The sequence below is a fragment of the Sarcophilus harrisii genome, chromosome 2 (assembly GCF_902635505.1).
Source record: "Sarcophilus harrisii chromosome 2, mSarHar1.11, whole genome shotgun sequence".
Classification (NCBI taxonomy): Eukaryota; Metazoa; Chordata; class Mammalia; order Dasyuromorphia; family Dasyuridae; genus Sarcophilus; species Sarcophilus harrisii.
This window is the reverse complement of record NC_045427.1, coordinates 634,404,811-634,430,046: the sequence shown is the minus strand read 5'-3', so window position 1 is coordinate 634,430,046 and position 25,236 is coordinate 634,404,811. Positions and strand designations below refer to the sequence as shown.

Sequence of the window (25,236 nt, the reverse complement as noted above, 5' to 3'; positions counted from 1 at the left end):
GTGTGTGTGTTTGTTGATGCAATTGGGGTTAAGTGACTTGCCTGGGGTCACCCAGCCAGAAAGTGTTAAGTGTCTGAAGCCAGATTTGAACTCAGGTCCTCCTGATTCCAGGGCTGGTGCTCTACCCACTGTGCCACTGAGCTGTCCATGTGCACGTGTTTTGAAAATAAAAAGCTTTAATTTTTTTTTTAAAAAGAGAAGAGAATCCCTACCCTTGCTCTGAAGGGAAGGACTTCCCCAAAGGACCGCAAACCAACAGATTATATACATGCCTATAGCATTCATACGAAATTCTTCATAAAAATCACAAATGTAATTGGAATCATTGATTTGAGCTGAAAGGGCTTCATATGGTCCAAATATCTCAGGGCAGGAAACTAAGACCGAGATAGGTAGTGACTTGCCCAGGTTATAAAGGTAATAAATGGCTGAGTCAAGGTGTGAAGGGGGATCTTCTCCATCCAGATTCAGTTGTCTCTCCACTGAATCTCAGCACTGCTAAGTACCTCAGCACCACCCTGCTATGTCTGGAAAGCCATCCTGGTCCCCCGAGGCACTGGAGGTGGAGGGCAGTGCCCTCAAGAGAATGATCCAGCCCTTCTAGTCAGTGACACGGATGGACATCACAGCTGCACAAGGTTGAAATTTTACTCAATTATATTTATTAAATCAGTAAGGGTACAGAAAGAGGCAAAAGACAGTTCCCGTCTTCAAGGAGCTCACAATTTAATTTGCATTAGATGCAGCTTAATTGAGATTCAGACGTTACATTTGTTTCAAGTCGCCACTCTGGAGATGGCAACCCTTTCTGGCACTCTCACACTTCCCATTAGTTTTAAAATTTATATCTTTTATTTGATAATTTTCAAATGGGCCCATCACACCAATCATGTTCCTTTTAAATCTGTATTTAAATTGTACAGAGCAACTATGCAAAAGTGACCAGAAGTAATAACTCTTGACATGTTGACTTTCAAATGGTCAGCTTCCCTTCCAGAACCAAAGCTGTCTGACCAGTAATGTCAATCCTTCCACCATCCCGCAAGGAAACCTTCATCTCTCCCCCACGGCGAGAACACTGGAAAGCTACAGAGAAAATATAATTAGTCGCATCACTACCTACTTTTTAGTTCATTGGTAAGATGTCACTCTTATGACCCTGCTCCGAGGGTCATGACCTCTTTTGTGCGATGGACCTCTCTTGAGAATGATTTTTTTCCATTTTCCTTTTTTATATTTATAATAGAAGAAAACGCTCTATTTCAGTTAGAGATTAAAGAAAACAAAGACAGCCTTTTTCTCTCTTCTAAGTTCATGGACTTCCTTGAAATCTGTTCCTAGACTCTCTGGGAGTTTGCGGACCCCAGGTCAGGAGCCTCCACCTCACAGATTTCTCTTCAATCATCCAAATATCTCTAATGTACACAAAGCATCCCCCCTCCCCATCACACTGCTGTCGCATAGACAGAAGATGCTGGACTTGTGCCCCCACTCCCTCCATAATACTCAAGCTCCCTAAATAAGGATCTAAGATTTAGAGCTAGAAGGGACCCCACCTTCTGTCCCATGCTATGGGTAAAGAAAGCAAGACTCTAGAGAGGTTCTGACAAAGTCACAGGGTTCAAGCTTGGTTCTTCGGCCTCCAATCTAGTAGTTCTTCCCATTTTTCTCCATGCACCTCACTGCCTCTGTGTCAACACAGGTCATCCAGCCCAATCCCCAATATCACTAAGGAAACTTGGGCCTAGAAAGATGGAGTGACGTGGCCAAAGTCATACGGGCAGGTAGGGACGGAGCAGAGACTAAAATCCAGCTCTCATGACTCTTGGTTCACTAGTCTTTCCACTGCTCTGGACAGAGGAATTCTGACCCTTCCAGGAAGACACTTGGACTTGGTCACAATATGGATTCTGTTTGACCCACAGAATGACCTTAAAGTGAAAGTCTTTGCAAAAAATACTCCAAATACCCTTTATTATCTCATGTTTGTGATCACTCCCCGGAGGCTCATGTCCCCTTGTCCCCTCCAAAAAAACTTACCAAGTATCTATTTTGCTTAATAATAATGGCTAACGTTTATACAGCGCTTACTACTTGCCAAACAGTACGCTAGGTGCTTTACATTTATTATCTCATTTGATTTTCACAACCACCCTAGGAAGCAGGTTTTATCATGCCCATTTTAAGTGACTTATCCAGGGTCAACTAGCAAGTGTCTAAGGGTACATTTGAACTCAGGATTTCTAAATTTGTGAATTTGCCATCTTCTCTAACAGAATGTTAGCTTCTTGAGTCCAGAAACTGTCTTGTTTTGTCCTTGAGGGCAATAGCTGGCTCCGAGAACTTCCTAAAGGACTGATTCTGCTTGCTGATGGACCCGGAGTGATAGATAACTATAAGTAGAATTAAGTAAAACTGGACAGAAACTGGGCCAAAGCCACAGAGTTACAGGAGAAGGAAGCGTCTTACCCCGCATCTCCTTCTTCCCCAGCTGCTGTGACCAGTAGCTGCTGAGCACGGCATGGGCAGACCCTAGACAGAAGCAGAGAGACTCCATGACCCTCCTGAAGCTCGGGAGCAGCTGGGGGTTCCACAGGACCCGCGTCGGCAGGCCCCGGGGCCAAAGCAATCCTCCCATGACAAAACTGGAGATAATCCCAAGGTGCATTGGGATTATCCCATCCCCGGCCCGAGTGAGTGGTGAGCAGCAGATACTTATGTTAGCTGAGGCATTAGAGCTCACATTTATATTTAGTATTTACATAGAAACAAATGGATTAGTGAACAGAAGAGTCCGGGATATCCCAAGAGTGTGAGATTTGAAAGGCCGGACAAGACAAGCTCATTCACCAAAACTGGGGCCCAAGAAGTCTGAAGACTTCCCAGTCTGGCCCCTGCTGGATCAGATGTAGGAGAAATGCTTCTCCCACCTGCCCCTGCCATGAAAAAACCTCCTCCTGTCCACATTTCTCCTCATTCTGAACCTATCTCTTACAAATTAACATTTTTTTTTTGCTGAAAGGGGCTGAAAAAAGAACATTTAGCAGAAAACTATCCCTTGGATAAATGCCGAGATGCACAGGAGAGACTTAGACCCTTCAGAGCCCAGGAAGCTATGACTCCTGAGGCTGGGAGCCTCTCTGTCTGCTGGCCAGGACCTTTCCCCAGGGGAGGGGGGCTGCTTGCCAGGGAGGCTTCTGTTCTTACTGGGAGTATTTTCCTGAGTCCTTCAAACTGCCTCATTGCTGAGCTCCACCTCACGGAGCAAATGCCTCCTTCCTATGTTTTGCCCCTGGGGGAGCGGCCCTCGGTCCTGCCTGACCAGGCCCTGGCCCCCCATTCCCAGGCCAGCTCCTACTACTTGCCTCCCTTCAGCCAGCCCTCCCTTGGCTCCCAGCCTCAGGAGTCATAGCTTCCTGGGCTCTGAAGGGGGAGCGGAAGGGGGACAAACAGCCCAAATATTGTTGCCCCCAATTCTGGAGCAGTGAGGGGGCCTCCAAGGCCCTGCTCTAGGAGGAGCAGGAGCAGGAGCAGGAGCAGGGAAGGACTTTGAGAAATTTGGTCCCATTTTACACAGGAGGAAACCAGGCCTGGAGAAGGGAGAGCAATTCACTTCAATCCAGCAAGTGCTAATTAATCCTTCCAGCCCACTGAGAGCAGAGAAGTTAATACAAAATAAATCCAAGGCAAACAGACTGATTTGAGGAGAAACAGTATTAACTGGGGACAGAATCAGGAAAGGCTTTGGGAGGCCCAGAAGCGGGGCCTCGGGGGAAGCCTGGGAGGCCAAGGACTGTCCAACAATGAGACCTGGGAGCAGCAGCCGCTGAAGAGGAGGATGAAGGTCGTGGGGGGGAAACCAAGTCAGCCTAACTGCCAGCAGCAGGGGAGCCCTGTGCACGCAGCCTGCACTGGTTATCCGGGGCCAGATGAGGGAGGTTCCCCCACTAGGCACCAGGAGAGCTTCCTAAGAGGTGGTCGGAGCTCAGTGTACAAGGATGAGGAGGAAGAACGAGCGGGCAAGATAGGGAGGGTCAGCCCCAAGCTCCCACCCTTCCAGCGGGCAAGCAGCGGCAAAGCTGCCCCATCTCCATTTCTCTCCGTCCCCCTCACCAGCTCGCGCTTCAACCTTCACATCCACAATCAGTTATAAATTCTTCCTCTCTGCTCCAAGAAACAAACCCTGTCAGGGAGTCTAGGGCTAATTCACAGCAGGGAAAGATGGACTTGAGTTCACCCAACAAGCAAACACTAAAGCACCGTCTGTGAGCCGGGCAAAGGGAGCAGGGAGGAGGGAGAAGACCTGGAGGAGATCCGAAGGCCGGCTTTGGCCTTTGTCCGTGTCCCCAGATGCTCCTTGACTGGTCAGGACCCGTTAATGAGGGAGCCCCTGCTGCCAACTCCCCTCTCCGAGCACAAACGCACCTGTGACAGGGTCTTCCGCCACACCGACCCAGGGGGCGAAATATCTGGAGTAGAAATCATAACCTTGGGGCTTTCCGCTCCCCTCTCCTTTCAGGGTGAGGATGAGTCCCCTCACTTTCCCTGTATTTTCCACCTTTGTCAGATTGCTTGCATTCACTTCCAGGTTCTCCAGGAAGGACCTTGTGGAAGGATTAAGAAACACCATCATGCATTTCACACCCTTGCCAACCCCTGACCTATTAAACCCACACAACTAATTAATGAATTAATTGTAATTTTTTATTATAATAATTACTTTAATATAATAAATAACAATATTTAATATAAATAAATATATAATAAACAACACTAAATAATATAATTTAATCAATTAAATTAATTTAATTAACAATAAATTCAATTAATTAAACCAAAACAGTTGATTATTCCCCCCTTACTTGTTACCCCCCCCTTAGAGAGAGGGGAAAGAAAAGGACAGAATGAGATCTTCTCTCCTGAATAAAGAGCCTCTGGTGGTCAAAGGGATGGCAAAGATGGAGGGGACGTATTTGGAAACGAAGCGGTCCAAAATGTGCTTACGTGACTAGAAATGCGTTTGTGGCAATAAATCATGACTGATTTTCACAAGTCATGGGTCATTTATGCAAAGGACAATGCAAGGTCAGTAAGCAGCCAGGGCACAGGGTTGATGATGTACAGTGACAGCAAACTCATTCACCACCTGAAAATGGGTTACTGCCCCAAAATATAGCACCGGTAGCCAGAAAATACTGAAAAAACCTCAAAGCAAAACAAAAAATCCAGCACGTTGGGTGTATCCCTATGGAGAGTCTGTGAAGGAGGAGGCTGGAGATCACTTAGAATCAGCAGGCCTGAAGGGAGACTTGCCTTCCATAGGAATCATCAATGCGAACTAGGAGTTTCTTGGTGTCTGGAGAATAACGTACATCCTGCACCCGTACGTTGCACAGAGCCACCTGGTGAAGAAACAAAGGCTTCTCAGTGAGTCGCTCCCTCAGCTTTCACAGCCCCGAGGACCCACGGGACCAGGAAGGTCACGGGCCCGAGGGCCGCCGAGGTCCCTGGGGCTGCTCACTCCTGAACTCGGCCCAGGGATTCTTCATATTTTTTAGGCCCTTGTGACAATCTGGCCAAGTCCACAAAGCCCATGTCAGGATCCGGACTGGCCGAGATTCCGTTTACCGTTCCCACGTCTGTGCGTAAGGAATAATAAGTCACGCTCATCCTGCGAGCTCACGGTTTGCGTTGAGAACCAACCTTGATTAAGTCCTGGACTTCCTTAACATCCTAGATCAAAAAACAGAAACAGATCCCACTTAAAATGTGCCACACGCAGCGCCCACACAATGCCCACAGCCAACGGGCAGCCAACCTTGGGCTGCGTCGGATACAGGGGCAGATCCATGATGATTCCGTCTTCTGCCTGTCTGGCCTTCAGCTCCCCACTCAGAGTGACGAAAGTTACCGTCTGATTCACATTTTCTGCCAAAATAAAAAAAAAAAAATATTTTAATTGAAAAAATCAAGATATGAGAAAAAATGTTGTGTTCTTTTGCCATAAGTGACTGTCTTTTCCGTTTTTCTTCATTCTTGATTTGCAGCTGGGTGTCTACCCAGGCTCTGTGGAGAAAGAGGTGACCCAAGGTCAAATCCTGCCTCAGACATTACCTAGCCTGCCTGCCTCAGTTTCCTCATCCATGAAATGGGTGTAAAAATAGCTCCTGCCGCACACGGTTGTTGTGAGGATCAAGTGAGATAATAATTTAAGGAGCTCAGCAGTGTGGCACACAGTAGGTGCTATATAAATGCTAGCTCTGACTCACCATTTTGCTCATTGTTGCACTTGTCTGTTTCTTCTCTGTCTTTGCTCATACTTTTCCCTCTGCCCAGGTGCCCTTCTTCCTCTCCTCCTCCTCCCAAGCTCCAATTGATCCCTATTCATCCTTCAAAGACCCCTCCGAACCCCAGTTACTTCACGAAGATTTTCCTCTGTGACCAGCCAGGAGACGTACCTCCCTTCTCCAAGCTCCCATAACGCCTTCTCTGCAACTAGAAATATGGGACTTTGTTATGGAAGAGACCCGAAAGCTAGTTCAACAAAGCCCCTCATTTCACGGGTAAGGAAACTGAGGCCCAGGAAGATTTAGAGACATCTTCATCTTCAGCAAAATCATTTTTATCTTCATCATCCTCTTCGTCATCATCCTCACCATTATCTTTGTTTTCATCATCCTCATCTTCATCATCACATCACCTTTATCTCCATCATTCTCTTCTTCACCTTCATCATTTTCTTCATTATCTTCATCCTCTCCATCATCATCACATCTCACCTGATCCTCTCCCAACAGCCCCGTTGTGCCCAACTTTCTGTGACCCCCATTCAGGGTGACCTTGGCAAAGTCACCAGAGCGTTTATCACTTTCATTTTACAATCAGGGAACAGTGACCTAGCCAGGGTCACCCAGTAAGTGTCTCAGGAGAAGGAGTCCTCCTGACTCGGGGCCTGGTGCTCTGTGCGCTGTGGCACCACCTCGCTGCCCTAGAAACCCTGTGAGGGGGCAGCTGTTATCCCCATTTCACAGAGGAGGAAACTGAGGCAGAGAGCGATGAGGTGACTGGCCCAGGATCACATGGCCAATAACTGGGCAAGGTGGGACATGAATCCAGGCCTTCCTCACTGCCATGTTTAGCCTTGCTCAGAGTCTCCTGGAAACCCTTCTTGAATTTCCCCATTCCACCTGGTTCTGATTTGCCCATTTGCGGTTCTGTGAGTTACCTGAGGAGGACAAAATGGGCCGGAACCTGCCTGACCTTTCCCCTAAGTGCTCATCTTCCCATTAGAATTGCTGTGTCTTTTGCTTTTGTGTCCCCAGAGCCCATCTTGGGGCCTATCCCAAAGCAGGCACTTAATAAATTCTTAATTGAGCCTCAGGTGGCTCAAGGGAAGGCCTGTCTCTTTGTGTTCTTGGCCCAACCCCGTACTGTGCTTCTCACCCCATGAAACCTCAATAAATATCAGTCATGGAGCTGAACAAGGGGCTGGCGCAGATCATTTTCACTCCAGGATTCTTTGTCGCTTTCAGGGATCAATGAACAGTGTATGTGAGAGACAGAGACAGAGACAAAGATTCAAAGAGACAGAGAAAAGAGAGGAGAGAGAGAGAGAGAAGGAGAGAGAGAGAGAAGGAGAGAGAGAGAGAGAGAGAGAGAGAGAGAGAGAGAGAGAGAGAGAGAGAGAATGAAGACACTTTACTTATTTTGTGAAACAACACAGCCGAGGAAGCCAATGTAGCATGACCACAGAGAGGGACCTCAGTCGCTGGGGTGAACCACCTTAGCCCAAAGCGGGAACCTTTGTAGAAAAAGAAAGAGAAAGTTAGTGATTCAGTAAACTCGGCTCAGGACAATCTCACCTGTTTCTGCTGCTGTTTTCTAAAGATTTTCCCAAGATGCATTTGGGCCAGGAAAATGTTCTTAAAGGAGAAAAAAAAAAACTAAGACAAACACTTTAAAAAGTCTTTAAAGACTTTTTTATTTAGAACTTAAGAGCCACAGCTATGAGGCTGAACCTTCTTTTTTCCTTTTTTACAGCCTAGAGGAACATCAAGAGCATATGACAAATTGTCAAGATGATTCCCCAAGAGATGAGTTTAAGGGGAATTCCTTCATTTCTACAATTCAGTATCTATATATTTTTTTAAAAACTACCTATTTTCTTCCATATCTCAAGTCCTCTACAAGTTAAAGTTGCTCTAAGACTGTAAAAATTCGCTTACTTTGGGTAAAGTTGTCCGACGGATGTAGCTTCTGGATAAAAGCTGTTTCCGAAAGATTCATTTCTCTTGCAATTTTTTGGTGCGTTTCTTCATCCAGTTCCTAAATCGGGAGGGAGGGTCCAGAAAATACCCATCAGGTTTCCTCATTATTGGACACCAGGTGCAATAATACCATAATAAAGAAATGGTGAAGCAGAGAAATTATATAGAGAAGAATCCTTTCACTCGGTACCAGATGCACTAGCAGGCTGCGATCTGCCCCGGGCTTAGGACGGGGAGGATGGGTAAAAGGTCACCCCTCAAATGAGTAAGAGCCACTGAAGCCCGGAAAGATTCTAGGGGAAATATTGCTAGGGAATTCCAGACACAGACATTCTATAGGAGGAAGGCCAGAGCCTCTTTCCAAAGAGCAGAAGCATGGAGCGAGGGCTAGCAAGGACATTGGGGAGCATCGAGTGCAGCCGGCCCCTGCTTTACACAGAAGGAACTTTAAGATCACAGACAGAGAACTTAGGGCCATCAGATCCAGCCCTCTCATCCCATTTTATATGGAACAAGGAACTGGCCGAGGAGAGCCATGAACAGCGTCCCCTGTAGGGATTCCAGACAGGGATTCCACGACCGTTTCTGTTCCATTTACCACGAGGTGGAGGAAAAGTTTCTGAGGGATTTCTGAGTGTGTAGACAAGAGCCCCCAATCACCCAACCATGTTCTCTTTCCTGCCTGGCTCCTTTCAAGGGAGGAGGCAATGAAGGCTGCAAGCCTCTGTGTGGCAAAGGGTGCCGCGAACACGCTGCCTTCCTGTGGTTTCTGTCTCTGTGCTATCTTTTTTTCCTGGTTTGGGAGAAGGAATTCTGAGATGGCAAAGACCAGTCTGCAAGCTTGTGAGCTTTGAAGGTCAGAAAAGTCATCCTCCACAGGCCCAGAGCCTGGCGATCACTCCGGCTGAAAGCAGCTAAGCCTGGGTGGAAGCGAAGCCCCAAGTGACCTGCCTTAGACCAAAGTGGGTGGCTACATCCGTTTAATAGGCTACTTTTAGAAGTAAACTGGGTGATCAATAAGTGGGGGAATGGCTTGTGGCATATGACAGTGTGCCCCTTTGGGAAGCCACCATAACTGGCCAACATCCCCCTCATCTCCCATCGCTTCCTGGCCAGTAGCTCCTTCTCTCATGCCTACAAACATATTCAGGTCTACCCCCTTCTTTAAAAACCTTCAACCAGCCCTGAAAATATAGCTCTCTACCTCTTCCCTTATCCCCACTTCCTCACTGCTCACTCACTTTTCATCCTCATGCAATCTGTCTCCCCAACTCCTGAAAGTGCACAGTGATGGACAGATGTTCATCTAACTGTTCAAACTGATGGCCTTTTCTCCGTCATCATCCCTTTTTGAATCTGACATTAATGACCCCCACCCTCTCCCGGTTCACTCCCAACCTGTCTAAACATTGTTTCAAAGTCTCCACTGCTGGCTCGTAATCCCTGCCCTACATCCCAGGGCTCTGTTGTGGGTGTTTTCTCTCTCCGTGTTCTCTCCCTTGGTGACCTCACTGGCTCCCATCCCAATGATCACCTCCCTTCAAATGGCTCCCAAACCTACATATCCAGGCCACCCTCTCCCATCCTCTCAGTCCTGTGAGTTAGAAATCTCCTTTTAGATGTCCAATGGGTATTTCTCAGTCTGAAAACAGAGACCCTTCCTCAACCTTGTCTACTTTTTTGGGCACCCCCATTCTTCCAGACCTCCTCCTTCTTCTCCTCCCTCTACAATACCCAATTGGTAATGATCAATTCCATTTCTCTCCATTATATGGCTCACTCAGGATCTCACCCCTCACTTGGACTAGTGAAAAAGCTTCTCCATTGGTTCCCAGCTTGCCCTCTTCCATCTGTCTCTCACACAATTTCCATAATATTCCCAAAGTAAAGACCTGGCCACATTACTTCATCCCCACCGCCTCTAAATTCCTCAGGCGGGCCCCTAAGGCCCTCGGTAGCCCCCTCTCCACAATATCCCTGCGTGTGCCGCCCACATTCTGGTCAAACTGCACCACCGGCTGCTCCTTGCTGCTGGGAGGAAATGCTTACACTTCTCTCAGTACATTTTCTCAGCAAACATACCTATTGAACGCAACTAGATATTTACTGGTTAAAAGGAACTGGGATAGTAGTCACTGGCAGCTAATGGGAAGGGATGAAAAGGAAACACTCCAGAATGTAAGAAACTTCCCCTTGGCCTCTGTAGCATCCCCCTGCCGTACTTCTCTGACCCCCACTGACAGGCTGGGTCCCTCTAGTGTCTGTGGTCCCCACTCCCACGGCCATAGGTTGGAAGTCCCCACTGATAAACTACCGGCACACGGGAATCCGTTGATGAAACATACAGTTTTTGGCTAAAATGGTCCAACGAGAACAGTAGCAATAAAATCTGTTCTACAAGTAGATGGAGTGAGTGGGAAGGGCAGACACAGACACAGAGTGCATGAGCTGAAAGACCCACGGATATCACCAGAACACACATGAGGAGGGACGGCTCCTGCCTCCTGGGCTGAGCCCGGCAGAGCCTCTGCTCTCCCAGTCCTGCTCCTCCCCATCTCTGCAGGAGGCTCGCCCCTCTGCTTGCCACCCTTTTCATGGTCTCCACCTTCCTCTGCTGCAGCTGATGCCCTGGACATGGATGCACTAGACATCAGGACCTGCTCTCTGCTGGATGCAGTGTCTTCTAAGGTCATGGGCTTCACTGGCTGGGGTCACTCTCCCTTTGCTGGACTCTGGAATAGGCGTCATGGAAAAGGAGAACAAGCTCTTTCCCTAAAACTCTATGAGCTAATCATTGTCCCCTGGACCACAGTCACTAGAAGTGTTCCCTGATATGGCATCAGCAGCATCCACCGATTGCCATAAGGGCTCTGGAGGGGAAAGTGAGGCAGGTGACCTTGCCCAGTCTTCTCTCCCTTAAATCCAATTCACATGGCATGGTGTCCCCTTCCTGATGTCAGGGTTCTCTTCCAGGATGAAGGACAATATTGCAGGGGACAATATGGTCCAGGGGCCCACTGAGGAATTCCTTTACATTTTGTTGTCCAGTAGTAGAAAAACTCACTATCTGTTTGCCTGGCTAAGACCCCTGTGCCAAAATGTCTATTGCCATTGCAACTGGTCCTTAACAGCCCACAGAAGCTGTCCAGATCCTTATTCCTTCCACTCCCCTCCAATTGAGCCCTTAGGACTTGCTCCTCCCTCAGGCCCCCTCACCCTCTGAGGCCATTGTCTGGCTCATTAAGCCTGGAGAACTTCTGAAAGCTGCTTGCTGCCTACTGAGCTCTATTCTTTGCACCCCAGCACACAGTCAGCACTTAATAAGTGCCTATGGACTCAATGGAAGAATGAACGGAACCAGTGCCACATAGTTTCTGACCCACAGCACCCTAGAACTTTTGGTCTGGGGTCCTCACACTTAACTGCCTCTTGATTCTTTGTTCCCATGAATCCTAGCCTGGTTTCTTAATTTTTCTCCAAGTTAATCTTCTCAGATTTGACCCTTTGTCTGCCTGGATCTCCCCTTCCCATCCTGCCTTCCCAATGGAGCGGCCCTTTCTGAAGATGAAAATACTCTTTAATGGCGTTCCAAATTGTAGCAGAGTTTATCTGCCATTTGCACACAGACAAATGGGGTCATTGAGAGAAATGGTGTCAGACTCAAATAGAATGTGATCATGGTCCCTGCAGGCAGCATATTGACTTCGAAAACCACAAATTCACCTGATTTATATTGTATTTTTTAAATTGTGCTAAACATTTCCCAATTACATTGGGATCTGGTTTGAGTCCATTAGGTTTAATGCCTAAACCATTCTAGCTGGTAGGAGAGGAGCCATGGTTGTTTGTCCATCTGATTCTGCCCCCTTAGATGTAAAGCTTCCCATGTGCCTGAGGCACAAATGACAGGAGGAGCCTTGAGAGAAGCTGGGGCAGCAATGTCCCTCAGGATGCATCAGAGGCTCTCAGGCCGTCCCGAAATCTTACATGGGGGTCAGTGCAGTCCAGCTAAAAGAAGGCTGGGCTCCAGAACCAGGAGATCTGGGAGGTCCGACACCTACTAGCTGTGTGACCTTGGACAGGGAGGAGAAATTGCCCCTCCTCCCTGGCTTCAGTCCAATTCACCTGTATGTCATGGCATCTCCTCCCTGAGGTCATGATTCCCTTCAAGAGATGGACAAATGACCTCTGTCAGTTAGAGCAGGAACTGCCCTGTGGGGAATCCAATTGGAACTGGCCAGTTGGGCAAGAGCTTCCTTTCTTCCTTCTTTCCTTTCTTTTCCCTTCCCTTCCCTCTGTCCATATACAGACTCATACCTGTGGGTTTCTGCCAAAAAAAAATATAAGTTTTGATTACTGAAAACTAGCAAGATATCTTGGGGTTTATGGGCTTTAAGGACCATACCTAAAATCTAAATCACTCTGCTTCCATTGATGGATTAACAAGAGGTCCCAGATCAAGCCTCACTTGACCGTTATTTGGGCTCTGAGTAAGTATAAATAATAATTGTTTCTGTTTTACCCAGAAACCCTAATGGTCTCCCCTCCCAGACTGTTTTCTTTTTTTTATTTGTTTGTTTTTTGACTAGGTTAAAAAAAATTCTTTTTCTCCTTTCTTTTCTAGCCTTAATCACTGAATGGGTATGGCTTCAGTCCAACTGAGACCTGTTAAAGATCTTAGCTTAAAAAGGCCCAGGGCCTGCATTCCTGCATTGACCCATCTCCAGTCATCCTGATCTCTCTTTGACCACTGGACCCAGATGGCTCTGGAGGGGAAAGTGAGGCAGGTGACCTTGCCCAGTCTTCCCTCCCTTAAATCCAATTCACATGGCATGGTGTCCCCTTCCTGATGTCAGGGCTCTCTTCCAGGACGAAGGACAAACAACAACCTTGGATCACTTCCAACTCCCTGAGCTTCAGTTTTCTCGTCTAGAAAATGGAAAAAGATAATACTAGAATGTTGGATGAACTCCCCATGGTAAAGTTATGGGAGGATGTAGACAAAGATAGAACAGGATGAGCTGGTCTAGAGCAGGCTTAGATAAATTAACATTATCGATGACATCAGAAATCCACTAGAGATTTCTTGCTCCTCCCAATGCCTTGTTGTGAGAATCCAATAAGATAATGCATGTAAAGCATTTTGTAAACCTTCATTTATTTACCTGTTTGCTTCTGGGCATTTATCTCTCCTTTCCATTAGCCCTCACTGAACAAACAAATGACATTTTCCATACAAATATGCAGAGTCCAGCCAAACATTCTCCACAATATTCAAAAATATACATTTCATTTTGCCTTTTAAATCTATCATTTCTCTAGCAGGGGCTGGGCAGTGGTGTATCTGTAAATGTTTAACAGCAAACAGAACCTCTGGGGGAGGGAGATATACAGCCACACTTTTTAGTTTAATCTGCATCATCAACATTTTTGCCATCTTAAGTTTGGACTATAAACAAAACAAAAAATCAAGCCCTAATCTGTTATAATTGCCATTTCTTAGGTGTGAATTCTTATACTGAAAATTTACCACTCCAATCAGCTCTCCTCAAGTAGGTTAGAACTGACCCTGCTAGAGGTGGGTGGTGGGCTTTTTTTTTCAATCACTTCTCAAGTTTTTCAAAGTTACTATGTTGTCATCATATAAGTTGTTCCCTTGGTTCTGTTCACTTGGTTCTGCATCAATTCATAAAGGTCTTCCCAGCATCCGCTGAAATGGCCCTTGTCATTAATTCTTATGGCACAACAATATTCCTTTACTTCAAAACTTTTTAAACTGTGGATCTTGACCCCATATGGAGTCTGAATATGAGGTCATGAAATTATGGTTTGTTATCATAATATAATATATAGATATGTTTGATTTATATACCTACATACTAGAAATCACATAAAAATTGCTTGAGCAAAAAGGGTTAAGTAAAAAAAGTTTTAAAAGTTTATTTCAGGCCTGGAGAGACTTACATGAACTGATGCTGAGTGAAATGAGCAGGACCAGGAGATCATTATATACTTCAACAACAATACTATATGATGACCAGTTCTGATGGATCAGGCCCTTCTCAGCAACGAGATCAACCAAATCATTTCTAATGGAGCAGTAATGAACTGAACTAGCTATGCCCAGAAAAAGAACTCTGGGAGATGACTAAAAACCATTACATTGAATTCCCAATCCCTATATTTATGCACACCTGCATTTTTGATTTCCTTCACAAGCTAATTGTACAATATTTCAGAGTCTGATTCTTTTTCTACAGCAAAATAACATTTTGGTCAGGTATACTTATTGTGTATCTAATTTATATTTTAATATATTTAACATCTACTGGTCATCCTGCCATCTAGGGGAGGGGGGGGGAGTAAGAGGTGAAAAATTGGAACAAGAGGTTTGGCAGTTGTTAATGCTGTAAAGTTACCCATGTATATATCCTGTAAATAAAAGGCTATTAAATTTAAAAAAAAAAGTTTATTTCAGGAACAGCTAGTTAGTGTAGTGGAAAGAGCACCAGTCCTGAAGTCAGGAGGACCTGAGTTCAAATCCAGCCTCAGACACTTAACATCTCCTGGCTGTGTGACCCTGGGCAAGTCACTTAACCCCAATTGCCTCAGCAAAAAAAAAAAAAAAAAAGTTGTTTATTTAGATTTAGCCCTATTCACCAATACAGGGACAGCTCCTCCACAAAAAAAGAGCTGCTATAAATGTTTTATACCTAAAGGTCCTCTTCCTTTGAACTTTTTGGGGCATAATAGGGTCAAAGATCATAAAAAAGCTTTTGGAGATGTTATAAGCCTCAAAGCCCTAATTAATAATAATATTATTATGAATATTGTTACCTCTCCACAGTAAATAAAGAGGGAAATTGGGGGGTAGGGGCACTATAACTGTCAGAGGGAGAATTAAATCTTGAGAGCTGATGATCACTTAAGAAATGCTTATTAAGGGGCAGCTGGACGGCCCAAAGGATACAGCCCTGACTTCAAATCTGGCTTCCAGCACTTACCACTTACTAACACTTAACCCCAATTGCCCATATTAAGCACCTACCATGTACTAGAGATGAAAAGATAAAAAACAAAAGACTCCTGTCCTTAAGAAGCGCAGATTCCATCGGGGAAAACATACATTTTATGTATACATGCTAGACATTTAGCATAAAACATATACAAAGAAAAAAAGATGTTGGGCAGATCAGTGGGAATTTTTTATTCAGAGCAACTTTCCAGGCATTGCGTCACACGCGGGGAACCCCTGGGGCCAGCAGAAAGGGCTCAGGATCTGGAGCCGGGGACGGGGCTCAGATCTCCTCCTTTGCACTCACCACCTTTTCCGTTACCTCACCTACCTTGTCTGTACAAAGGGTTGGACTCCTTGACCTCCAAAGGAGATCTTCCCAAGTCTCTGATCGCACAAGCTAGACAAATGCGCTTTCTAAGAGAAATGGCCAGAAACTGGGACCTACAAAAGGAAGTTAACGTTTGCCCCCCTAGGCTCCTGTTTATGGATCACGAATTCATCACCTCCAGATGGATGAAATGTACGGGGTAAAACTGCATCACTCCCACGCAGAGGAAAGTTTTAAAATGCTGCCACCTGGTGGCCATTTGGAGATACAACAACCCTTCCATCACCCCATGGTCCATGCGAGAGGTCCTGGCTCTTAGATATAGTGAGAGCAAGGAGCAAGGTTATTGGAGATGGCAGGGTTGTCTGGAACGCAGGAATTGTGGCTCCTCTAGCTGCACTTAATTACAGATGGTCCGGCGTAGTTCTCTAATTGTTTGTGGTGCTAAATCTAATCTCCCCAGTCAGATCATTAACTCTTTATACATCTACACATAATATACACTATATTATACATGCAACCTTTGCTTCCATGCCCCACAGCGGGGAATGTATGATAGACATTCACTATATATTTGTTAGGGATGGCTAGAGGCGGATCACAGCACTGAGCCTGCAGTCAGGGAAATCTAAGTTCAGATATGGCTTCAGACACTTACCAGCTGAGTGACCTTGGGGGATCGTAGTGATGATCTCTGTTTGCTTTAATCCACCATGGAAAAAATAACAAACTTATCTAGTATCTTTGCCAAGAAAATCCCATGGGCAGTACCGGACAAAGAGCCACGAAAAGTTGGGCACAACAGAATAACAACGACTAATATTTGTTCATCAAGTCTTAAAGGAAGGGTTTCACCACAGTTTTAAAGGCTAACATTATAATTTCTAATTCCTCATCCTTGTGCTACGAGCCTTATGCCCGAGTTTTAATCATAGTGTTCTTTTAAATGTTCTGAAAACCTTTCTCCAAAGATCATTCTTTTTTCCCTAATTATTTGCTAAATTATTATGAACTTAACTTTGCACATGAGAAAAACCAAATAAACATAAGTATTTAATTTTTAAAAATTTTTAAACATTTATATTTAAAGTTATGAGTTCCAAATTCTATCCCTCCTTTTCCCCTCTCTTTAGGTCATTCTTTCATTCCGCAAACATACATTAAATACTTATTATGGGCTCAACATGGCCCATATCTACTGTTTTCAAGACGCTTACAATGTAATGGGAGGATCTGATTTAGCTTCAATGGGTCTTTTAAGGAATGCCTACCGAAAGCTTAGTGTAATATAGATATTGGATATACAAAGATAAAAATTAAAGGGAAACAAGCAGTATCCCCAGCGTCAAGGTAATAAATACTTTTTGGTGAAGAGGAAACTGCTCTCATCTGAGAGAATCAGAAAAGGCTTTTTGAGAAGATTTTTCCTTTTCTGACCTGAGCCTTGAAGGCCTCGGAGCCCAGGATTGACTCCAAGGTCCACAGGAGAGAAGGCAGTGGTCCAGGGCGGGGGATGGGCGTCGCAAAGGCAGACTTAGTTTGGCTAAGAGCTCAGTCGTTTCTTCTTCTGTAAACGAGGCGTCCGAAGTCCCTCACGGACCTGGCTAGAATCCCGATTCAGACTGAGTCCCGTCTACATTTTCAGTCGCGGTTTCCCCACCTGCTCATGGACGGCACAGTCCCCGACATCGGCGCGGACAAGCCCTCCCGAGCTTCTCCTCATACCCTCGTGTCACAGGGCTGCGCCACCACATTTACAGGTCCCATTGATGGGTCATTCGTTCCCCTGCGATGGGCCCAGCTCGGCGCGGTCCCGGCCCGCGGCCGGCGCGCAGCCCCGACAATCCTGCGCACGAGGCGGACGGGCGCCCGGGACGGGAGAGGGGGGAGCATCTCCCCCCAAAGGAGGAAAAGGGCTTACGTTTTCTAGGAGGCAGACCGCCGCGGGGTTCCCCCGGAAAGCTTCCCCCGTAAACGCGTCCACCACAAAAACCGGCAGCTGCATCCTGCTGGGCGTGTGGGGTCTCACAAGCTCTCAGAGCCGCGGAGCGAGAAGAAAAGCACGAGCCGCTTACAGAAGCAGAACGTTAATGATTCACTCGTGGCGTAGACGGGACCTTCGGCCCGGGACGGAAGGACAGCGCGAGCCTGGCGGAGCCTCCGAAAAGCTTTCTTTCTCACCTTTCTCACCTTTAAGGCGGGCACTTCGCTGCCCGGCTTCGTTACGGGGCACTTTTCCTCCATCGGAAGGTGGAGCTACCTGCTTCCATCGGCGAGCAGGAGGAGGCAGCGCGGACGTTTGGGGGCGGGGCCTCCGCGGCTGGGGGATGCGCCGGGAAGACCTTGATCCCAGGCCGCTCGGCCAAGACTCTACTCCACGTGGGCTCCCGGGAGGGCAGGGGGCGTGGCTCCCTGGTGGATAGGGGGCGGGGCTCCCTGGAGGGCAGGGGAGTGGCTCTGTGGAGGATAGGGGGCGTGGCTCTGTGGAGGACAGGGGGCGTGTCTCTGTGGAGGGCAGGGGGCGTGGCTCCGCCTTTCTCCTGACCGTGGCCTCGCTATGGGAAGTCGCTCCCCCGAAGATTCCCCCATCTCTCGCCGGGTCACGCTCCCGGAGGTTTTATCTGCACCGCTTAATCGAGACCAAGACGAGGAATTTCCATAACAAGCGAAGAACGAGTGCGGGAAGCCCTGATGAAGCGCTTGCTGTATGCAAAGGGCTGGGCTTTGTGCTACACGAACCAGTACAGACGTTCCGAGAAGCGTCCCTAAGAGGTTCTTCCGTGGGCCGCAAGCAGACAGGTTGGCACAAGTTTTCCCTCGCTTTGCTTCAGCCCGCTCCCTTTCACCTTTTGCTTTGGAGCGGGGGAACCCATGGCAACGAAGGGCTCCATGTGGCTCTAAGGGGAAATGACTACATTTCCCATGAACCAATAGTAAGACATCCTATTGCTAGATGGGAGAAGAGCGGACTCTTGATTTCCCAGAGGGCGCTGCTGTCGGAATCTGGTCTCTGATTGGTGAACAAAGTTGGAGAGAGGCTGTGATTGGTGGGGAGGACTCTGGGAGTGGGCAGGTACTTCCAGGCGCGCTGTCCGCCAGAGTCTGCGGTACCTGGGCCGCCGGCTCCTGGGCCGTCCGCAGCCCACGGGGCGTCGCGTCCCGGTCATGAGGGGCCTGGGCTCCTGGTTGCCTCGGGCCGCGCTGCTGTCGCGCAGCCGGCCGCCTCCCTGGAGCTCCCCACGGGCGTGGCTGGGCTCCGCGTGCCCGGAGGAGGCGCCCGCGCCCCCGGCCGCGGCGGAGGAGTGGGCTCCGGAGCCGGTCTCGTGGCCCGAGCGGCTCGCCGACTTGGTGACGCCGCTGTGGCGGCTGGACTACGAGCAGCAGCTCCGCGTAAAGGAAGAGGCGCTGCGCGGCCTCCTGGACAAGCTCGAGGGTCGCCTGCGCGCGCTGGGGAGCGCGGACGCGGAGGCCGGCGCCCTGTGCTCGCGCCTGCGGCCCTTCCTGCCGTCCCCGGTCATCGACGGCTACCGAAACAAGAGTAACTTCGCCATCCGCCAGGGCCCGGACGGCCGGCCCCGCACCGTGGGCTACGTGCTGGGCTCGCGGCGGGAGCCGCGCCCCGTGTGCGTGCAGGCCGGACACCTGAGGCACATTCCCGAGGGGCACCAGCGGGTGGCGCGCTGCTACGAGGCCTTTCTCCGGCAGAGCCCGCTGGACCCCTATGGGGACGGGCAAGGCGGGGGGCACTGGCACGAGCTCACGGTCAGGAGCGCCCGCCGCGGCCACACGATGGCCATCGTCGCCTGCCACCCGCAGCAGCTGAGTCCCGACGAGCTCCGGGCACACCGGGAGCAGCTCCGCGAGTTTTTCACCCGCGGCCCCGGGGAGGTCTGTGGCCTGACCTCCCTTTACTTCCAGGAGCACCGCCCGTGCAGCCCGGGGCAAGTCTGCTACCAGCTCCTGGCAGGAGAGCCTCACATTTTCGAAGACCTTCCGGGCCTAAAAATCCGCATCTCTCCGGGGGCCTTCTTCCAGATTAACCCGGATGCGGTGGAGGTTCTCTACCGAGTGGTGGGAGAGCTGAGCGGGCTGGACCCCGACACGCTGCTCCTCGACCTTAGCCAGGGCACGGGGGCCACCAGCCTGTCCCTGGCCCAGCACACGGCCCAGGTCCTGAGCACCGGGCTGGTGGGGCAGGCGGTGGAGGACGCCCGGTGGACTGCAGCCTTCAATGGAATCACCAACTGGGAATTCCACGCCGACCACGTGGACAACGTGGTGCCGCAGCTTATCAAGTCCCAGGAGGCGGGTCAGTCGCTGGTGGCCATGGTGGACCCCTCTCGGACTGGATTAAGCAACCAGGTGGTACGTGCCCTCCGGAACTGCCGAGCCATCCGGAGGCTGGTTTTTGTTTCCTGCTACCCCGGTGGGAAGGCCAAGAGAAACTTCCTAGAGTTGTGCTGCCCCCCAGACCCTGACAAGGACCTCCTGGGCGAGCCTTTTGTCTTGAGACAAGCCGTGCCTGTGGACATGTTCCCCCACACCCTACACTACGAGTTGGTGCTGCTCTTCACTAGGTGACCATCTGCGCCGGCATCCTACAAGCCCTTCGGGGAGGCCTGTGGATTAGATTGTGCCCAGGGTGCCTGACCAGCTTCTACCCCAACCAAAGCCTCAGGGGTTTCCCCACCTAATTTCCAGGTTGTCCCAGATTGCCTAGATCAGCTCATATCAAAGGTCTTTGAGATGTGATGGCTGAATGAGATAAGGATTTGATATGGGGAGAAAGACTGCAGGGGTAGATTCTGGGAACCATAGTGTAGTGGGAGCAAGAGTTTGAGCTCCTGACTCCCGGGTCAAGCTGAGGCAGGGAAGGAGCCAAACTGGAAGCCATAGAGTTGTGCAGGACCCTGCCTCAGCCGAGCTGCTGGAGCTGCCTTCACTGAAGCTTCCCTTCCCCTACTTCTTGGCTATAGAAAAATAACCTGGCCTTACTAGGTGGTTTTCTTGTTCAGTTGTTTCCAACTCTACTCCATTTGGGGTTTTCCTGACAGATACTGTAGTGATTGCCATGTCCTCCTGCTCATTCATAGATGAGGAACTGAGGCAAACAGGGTTAAGTGACTTGTCCAGGATCACGATGTGAACTCAGAAAGAAGAGTCTTCATGACTAAAGACCCAGAGCACTTAACTACTGTACCGCTAGCTGTCCCTTCCTAAGCAAAGCCGAGTTCAAGCCATGGAGTCATTCAGTACCTAAACTTTTCCGAGAGAGGGAAAGGAAATGAGGCAGTATTCCCAAAGAGCACTGTGTGAGATTGAATTGTTACTTTTTTATCCTTACCCTAAATAAAAATTATATTGTTTCTTTCCATGGTATTCCTTATCTTCATTCAACAAGCATGGAATATCTGTCATTGCTGAGCACCGCCAAGATGCAGAACAATCCAAAGGAGCTTATATTCTATTCCACAAACACGTAAACACATTAGTAAATGCAAGAAGTGGACAAAGTCATTTCTGGGGGGAAGAGACACTAGAAGTTGGGATAATGACAGATTTCACAGAGGAGGTGATGGCTTGAACCCAGATTTTGCAAAGTCATGGGAATAGAAAGGGGAGGGAGCATAAGGATGCTAGATTGGTGGCTGGATCATAGAATATGTGAAGGAGAGTGACATGCTTTTATAATGCTGGGAAGGCCAAATAGTTCGTTTTCAATCCCAGAATGAATTTTTGAAATAGTGTCTTTTTAAGCACATATAATATGCCAAGCAAGCATTGTGCTCTCAATAATAAGGGCCTAGGAGAGCTTCTTGATTTGGGGGGAATGGCATGGTCAGACCTGAACTTAACCCAAAGCCTTTCTGCACATGGAAGATTGGAGTGGAAAGACACTTGAAGTAGGGTGACTAATGAGGAAGTTATTGTGGTTGTCCAAGTGAGAGAGCAAAGATCTGAAAGATTAGCAAGATTATAGCTTTATATTTTTAAAATATTCTTTATTATATTACTTATGTGAGGACCAAGTACTATAATAGAGTGAATGAAGACCATTGTTGCTTGAAGGTTCATAGAAAAATGTTCAAGGAAAAATTAAGTCTTTGTACTATTGCACTATAGAAATGTTAAAATTTTTAAGAATTTGAACTTTTCATAGAATTTATTAACTTCCTTTATTTTGGATTTTAAATTATGCTTTTCTTCCTATTGCAAGTTATTTGATTATCAAAATTTGATCATTTTCAAGGTCCAGAAATTGCTGTTTTAAAAATTCTTCTTGTAGGCATGTCAGATCCAATTCAGCAGGAGCTTAATCCTGAATGTGGCCATTTTTAAAAGGTTGTGCAGCAAAAACAGTGGAATGCAGTATCTAATTTGTGCTTTAAAAATATACAGGCTATATTGGGACTTGAAACTTCTGAGGAAATTTCCACAAATGCAACTTCAAAATTGTATTTTACAGGGAAAGATTTCTGTAAAATTCTAACTCCCAAAAGTTTCCATGGACTTTTTTTCCTTAACAGCATAACATTTTATGGTAATTTCTATTGCTGACTTAGAACTAAGGAGAAGCATAGTTTTTGCTCTTTCACAATCAAATTAGTTCTGCATAAGATATTGTCATTTTCTTTTAATTGAATTGAATTTTTTTTAATAGCTTTTTATTTACAAGTTATATGCATGGGTAATTTTACAGCATTGACAATTGCCAAACCTTTTGTTCTACTTTTTCCCCTCCTTCCTCCCCATTCCCTCCCCCGGATGGTAGGCTGACCAATACATGTTAAATATGTTAAAGTATAAATTTAATACAATATAAGTATACATGTCTTAACAGTTATTTTGCTTTACAGAAAGAATTAGATTTTGAAATAGTGTACTATTAGCCTGTGAAGGAAATAAAAAATGCAGGCAGACAAAAATAGAGGGATTGGGAATTCAATGTAATGGTTTTTAGTCATCGCCCAGAGTTCTTTCACTTGGTGTAGCTGGTTCAGTTCATTACTGCTCCATTGGAACTGATTTGGGTCATCTCATTGTTGAAGAGGGCCACATCCATCAGAATTGATCATCATATAGTATTGTTGTTGAAGTATATAATGATCTCCTAGTCCTGCTCATTTCACTCAGCATCAGTTTGTGTAAGTCTCTCCAGGCCTTTCTGAAATCATTCTGCTGGTCATTTCTTACCGAACAATAATATTCCATAATATTCATATACCACAATTTATTCAGCCATTCTCCAGTTGATAGGCATCCACTCAAGTTTCCAGTTTCTGACCACTACAAACAGGGCTGCCACAAACATTTTGGCACATACAGGTCCCTTTCCCTTCTTTAGCATCTCTTTGGGGTATAAGCCCAGTAGTAACACTGCCGGATCAAAGGGTATGCACACATTGTTGGTGGAGTTGTGAACGAATCCAACCATTCTGGTGAGTAGTTTGGAACTATGCTCAAAAAGTTATCAAACTGCATACCCTATGATCCAGCAGTGTTACTACTGGGCTTATATCCCAAAGAGATCATAAAGAAGGAAAAGGGACCTGTATGTGCACGAATGTTTGTGGCAGCCCTTTTTGTAGTGGCTAGAAACTGGAAACTGAATGGATGTCCATCAGTTGGAGAATGGCTGAATAAATTGTGGTATATGAAAATTATGGAATATTACTGTTCTGTAAGAAATGACCAACAGGATGATTTCAGAAAGGCCTGGAGAGACTTACACGAACTGATGCTGAGTGAAATGAGCAGGACCAGGAGATCATTATATACTTCAACAACAATACTATATGATGACCAGTTCTGATGGACCAGGCCATCCTCAGCAACGAGATCAACCAAATCATTTCTAATGGAGCAGTAATGAACTGAACTAGCTATGCCCAGAAAAAGAACTCTGGGAGATGACTAAAAACCATTACATTGAATTCCCAATCCCTCTATTTTTGCCCGCCTGCATTTTTGATTTCCTTCACAAGCTAATTGTACAATATTTCAGTCTGATTCTTTTTGTACAGCAAAATAACGGTTTGGTCATGTATACTTATTGTGTATCTAATTTATATTTTAATATATTTAACATCTACTGGTCATCCTGCCATCTGGGGGAGGGGTGGGGGGGTAAGAGGTGAAAAATTGGAACAAGAGGTTTGGTAATTGTTAATGCTGTAAAGTTACCCATAATTAAAAAAACAAACAAAAAAAAAAAACCAAAGGGTATGCACAGTTTGATAACTTTTTGAGCATAGTTTCAAATCATTCTCCAGAATGGCTGGATGTATTCACAGTTCCACCGACAATGTATCAGTGTCCCTGTTTTCCTACATCCCCTCCAATATTCCACATTATCTTTCCCTGTCATTCTAGCCAATCTGACAGGTGTGTAGTGGTATCTCAGAGTTGTCTTAATTTGCATTTCTTTGATTAATAATGTTATGTTTTAATGTAAGATTGGAAAATTACTTTTTCACCTTCATAAGCATTCAACATTTATCTCAGATTATACTCATGTTACTGAAATTTCATCCTAACATTTCTCTCATGTAAATTAAGTTTTCTGATCCATAGTTGGAAATTTAATTTACCCAGAAAATGTCCAAATATCTTACCTGTTATCTAAACATCACATGGAGTATCTATGATAAGGAGCTACTGCAGTTGTTTGAATGGGAGGTGACATGGTCAGACCTGTGATGATAGATGATAGCTGAGTTATGGGTAGACTGAAATACAGACGTAGACCAGTCATTCTACACATAAGCTCATGGTACATGATGGATTCTGTGATAACAGCTCATGGTACAGTGTTGATTCTGGGATACTTAGCGTGAACTGAAAATTGTTCAGATATATTCTGCACTGTTTGATGAAGCTTATCACACATAGTATATACAATATTTAAATTATGCTTCTGAATCAAGTTCTTCTGTGATGGATACTATTAGCCAAACTTTTTTTCAAAACTTGTGTTAATTTTTGCTGCATTATAAAATCATTATGAAGAAAATCAGTAATAATCAGCAGACCTCTACTGGAATTTATAAGAAAAAAGAATGAGAGTTGCAATCTAATGCAACTCATTTCACAGAGGAGAAAGCAAGACTAGAAAAATTCAAGAATGCCTTTAGTCTATCTGATTAGATGAATTAGAATTTAATGACCAGATCATGGAAAGAGTTGAATTTTTAAATTGTTGAATTATGACAATTTTTTTTTTTTCTTAAGGCTTTAATATACTACCATGTTTGTGGTTCAAAAGATTCTTGAGTACACCCTTGCCCTGAAGGTGAAGTTTTAATGTTAGCCATAGAACTTGGTGCAAGGAATTACAAATAGATTTTTCACTCCCTCAATTAAGATAAGACCAAGTTACTGGAAGTTTGTCTTTGAAATTCCCAGTTGCTGTTTTTTCATTCTTTTCTCACTGTGGTATGGCCCCAGTCTGTCCTACCTTTTTACCCTAATAAGACCTGCCCTGAGCAATAAATATTTGTTAATTGTAAAGAACAATTAAAGGGACTAATTCACGATGAAACGCTTCCTTCACCCAACAGAGAAGTGGTGAACTATGGATATAAAAACGGTTCATATAATCTTTATTAAATTTATTTATCTGT

The 25,236-nt window shown here is 46.3% G+C and overlaps 1 protein-coding gene and 1 pseudogene across 3 annotated transcripts; one reads left to right on the top strand and one right to left on the bottom strand.

Annotated features, from left to right (window-relative positions):
• Positions 1 to 926: 926 nt before the first annotated feature.
• Positions 927 to 18,014, bottom strand: PBLD (phenazine biosynthesis like protein domain containing). 3 transcript variants are annotated; one of them, XM_012549755.3, is made up of 9 exons: positions 17,795 to 18,014; positions 8,226 to 8,325; positions 7,703 to 7,801; positions 5,819 to 5,928; positions 5,704 to 5,733; positions 5,314 to 5,402; positions 4,426 to 4,604; positions 2,470 to 2,532; positions 927 to 1,086 (listed from the first exon to the last, which is right to left on the bottom strand). In XM_012549755.3, exons 1-9 carry the CDS (start codon positions 17,855 to 17,857, stop codon positions 974 to 976), a joined length of 846 nt encoding a protein of 281 aa, XP_012405209.2. In that variant the 5' UTR covers positions 17,858 to 18,014; the 3' UTR covers positions 927 to 973. The 3 variants fall into 3 exon arrangements, with proteins under 3 accessions (XP_012405209.2, XP_023359777.1, XP_003755071.1); XM_023504009.2 differs by having other exon boundaries at positions 17,804 to 18,013; XM_003755023.4 differs by having other exon boundaries at positions 17,535 to 18,012.
• A 150-nt stretch (positions 18,015 to 18,164) lies between these two features.
• On the top strand, positions 18,165 to 20,985 carry LOC100920587 (annotated as a pseudogene).
• The last annotated feature ends 4,251 nt before the right edge of the window (positions 20,986 to 25,236 follow it).

Bases quoted from the DNA above. Each gene is read 5' to 3' on its own strand.
- PBLD (XM_003755023.4), bottom strand. From the start codon at position 17,618: ATGCAGCTGCCGGTTTTTGTGGTGGACGCGTTTACGGGGGAAGCTTTC. The intron at 5,403-5,703 runs GTTGGTTCTCAA...TTTCTTCACCAG, and splicing joins AAGTCCAGGACTTAATCAAG to GTGGCTCTGTGCAACGTACG. The intron at 4,605-5,313 runs GCAAGTCTCCCT...TCCTTCCACAAG, and splicing joins ATTGATGATTCCTATGGAAG to GTCCTTCCTGGAGAACCTGG.